Here is a 3130-nt window from a genome sequence, read left to right as displayed (position 1 = left end):
TTTTCTATTAAAGGACAATATTTGCCCCCTTAAATTGATTTACAGGTGCATTTTGTTTTACCTTTTATAGAGGCAAATATTTTCTATCCTTATTAATTGTATGTCATGTTTTATGTCATATTCTTAACATTCCATTAAGTGTATTATTAATATAATAAATAAAGCATGATGGCATAAATGATGGCAAATCGAAGTGATACTTGTAGATTTAAAAATAAAACCACCAATAGGTGGCGGCAAGTCGCTGTCTTAATGAGCCAGGCGTTGCGTCATTCATTCATCCAGTAATGAAACAAAATGCTGTGGTTATGAATGGGTTATTAATAACTGACTCTCCAAATCATTCAAAGCCGCAGATGACAGGAACACCGCTGTATGTTGCTTGGAGACACACACCAGATGATACAGATTTCGTTGGAACTATTGTTTCTTTGCAAAATAAAACAAACATGACAATATTCTGTTTAAAATGTAGGCTACATTTAAAATGTAAAATGTTCACTTAATATTACCTTTTTTTTGTTGAACTGTTGTAAAAATGAATGGCACATTTGCCATTGTTTGGATATTCAGGGAAATTTGCATTCTTGCTCGTATCTTAAACATAAAAGTAATAGCACGCACAGAGTGTGTCTGTATCGAAGAGAGTTTAAATCGATCTCACTCCGTGTCAATATTTGCTCTTCATGCTATTAAGTGAAGATCTACTTTAAAGATACATTGAACAGCAGCGTGATTTGCTAAAGCAGCATATTCAGTGGGCATCCTATCACATGCTCGCTGCTTGTGTGGATGCAGTCAGTTTTAACCGCAAAAGATGAGGTAAGCTGATTGGATATCATGTATTTGACCGTTTACGGCACTCCCATTTTCCTGTTTTTACATTAGAAGTGGCATTTTGCTTGTCAGAAAGACATGTCACAAAACGGTTTTAATGTTACTTTAAGTTGGGGTAGAATTAAATGAGTGCCAAAACTCAGAATTTTGTTCGCATACCCCCTCCGTAATCTCACGTACCCCCAGGTTTGAGAACCACTGCTCTATGGTACTTCGCCTGTAGAGATGCCTGTAGCCTACACCGCATTTCTCACGGGCTGCTAGTTTCACTTTCGCTTTAAATAAAGTCAGGAATGCTTGACGTTTAAAATAAATGTTGTTCATAGTGAATGCCCCTATAATTTTTGTTTGTTTTATATTTACGATTTAGTTTTAATCGAAATGATGCATGTGCTAAGTGAGCGAACAGCAATCAAGATCATGCAACACAAGTACACGCTCTCGCTCTCTCTCTCTCTCTCTTTCTACTATAACTACAAATTTCTAACTACAAATTTTCCAGTGATGTTTGTGAGAAAGGGATATTCACACGACAAGCTTCCACATCTGTGCCGCCTTGCGCTCAATCCACTCAGTGTGCTTTGCTTATCAGCTCGCGCACATCAGCTCTACAGGCATTAATATTGTAGGTTTAACATCATATTACTGCACTGTTTACATGCTGTGTGGTATCGGAGCATTTTTATGAGTACAAGTACAGAAGTGCAGTATTGGGCCCGATATCGGTATCGGTGCTTCCCTAGTTAGAACTGACTCCATTTTTCATTCTTTCTTAATGTTTCTGGCCTCTCCAGCTAAAGTGGTTCCTCAACCGATTGCCCACACTTCCCCACGCATCCAGCCAGAGTACCCAGGAGAAAGGACCAACCTGATTCCCATCTCAGGCCATCGCTCTTCTCCAAACCCTGTCACCATGGAGGCTCGCGGCGATAACAGGTGAAACTACTCTAAAAACTCTTCTTGTGATGGTTAAGATCTGGCAGTTAATTGTGAGTGAAGTCAGTGGTGTCCAAACCTGCACCTGGAGAACCACTTTTCCAAGTAATCAAGGTCTTCAGGAAAATTCTGCGGGACATTGGACCTCCAGGAGCAGGATTGGACACCCCTGAATTAATCCAATCAGTGAATTATCAGTGAATTGAAGCTTGTGTCATGTTAACCGTTTGTGTTCTTCTGCAGGCCATCAGTGCCAGTGCAATTTCAGTACTTTCTACCTACATACCCTTCATCCCCGTATCCTCTGACCCACACCTACACCCCCATTACCAGCTCGGTCTCCACCATCCGCCCCTACCCAGGTAAACACAAGACACCAGAACCTCTGTGCTAATATTTAAATGTTTCTTAGACCTTTAACACAGACTCTCTGCTTTACTCCCTAGTAACAGCTCCAGCTCAGAGCTCAGCTCTTCCTGCTCAGGCTGGTGTTGGTGTGGCCACCACTGTGCACTTGAACCCCATGCTGATGGCAGTGGATCGCATCGGCCTGCCATCTGCCCAGATCAGCACTCAGAACATCCAGCCAGCCTCTATGACTGCTCAGGGCATTCAGCCTGCACCAATAGGAGTGCAGGGGCTGCATGCCACTGCACCAATCAGCACCCAGAGCGTACAGCAGGCTCCGCAGCAGCCACAATCAGAAGCAAAACCACCAGGTAAGTTTAGTACCCCTTTCAGAGTATATTCAGTAATTGTAAGTGGGGGAAGAACAATTATATCCAAATTAAAGAATTTTTGTCAATATGGATGACTCGGGGCCAGCTGAAGGAATTTTTACTTGCTTGCTTACTGTACCCACTACTAGTGTTGTTTTTGGCGGCCTGGTTTAATTTTAGTTTTAGTCTAGTCTTTGTGTGAAGCTGTTATTTCAGTTTTTATTAGCTTTAGTCACGTTCATATTCTTTTTAGTCTAGTCAAGTTTTAGTCAACTAAAAGTCTGAGCATTTTAGTCAGAATTATCCATGACTATTTTCGTCTTGTTTTAGTCGACGAAAACTGATGACATTTTAGTCTAGTTTTAGTCAATGAAAATTGTATTTTAGTCTCTTTTTAGTAATGCAATTCTATTTAACCCAGTCAATATAGTATAAGTACCTAGTAGACGAAACCAAAATTTTCTTTTAGCCAAACCCATTTCAGACAAGGTTATCTTATTATATTATTGTTACCTTATAGACTCAAGAATACATCCATTCCAGACACGGAAGATGCTCTGATTTGAATTTACAACATTTATTTTACCAACCAAACATGTTAGAAGTACACACACATAAATTTAAATAAAGACGAACCC

General features: G+C 40.2%; 1 protein-coding gene across 1 annotated transcript in view; it reads left to right on the top strand.

Annotated features, from left to right (window-relative positions):
• Window positions 1–3130, top strand: part of LOC107552246 (histone deacetylase complex subunit SAP130-like) — a 41707-nt gene that overhangs the window by 13445 nt on the left and 25132 nt on the right. Inside the window, exons 11-13 of the mRNA XM_016234102.1 lie at window positions 1632–1773; window positions 2017–2135; window positions 2220–2492. Of these exons, the coding sequence (XP_016089588.1) occupies window positions 1632–1773; window positions 2017–2135; window positions 2220–2492 (534 nt within the window). The remainder of the gene's footprint in view (window positions 1–1631; window positions 1774–2016; window positions 2136–2219; window positions 2493–3130) is intronic.

Source organism: Sinocyclocheilus grahami, unplaced genomic scaffold (genome assembly GCF_001515645.1).
Source record: "Sinocyclocheilus grahami isolate Dianchi unplaced genomic scaffold, SAMN03320097.WGS_v1.1 scaffold444.1, whole genome shotgun sequence".
Lineage (NCBI taxonomy): Eukaryota > Metazoa > Chordata > Actinopteri > Cypriniformes > Cyprinidae > Sinocyclocheilus > Sinocyclocheilus grahami.
This window is presented reverse-complemented; position numbering and strand designations above follow the sequence as displayed.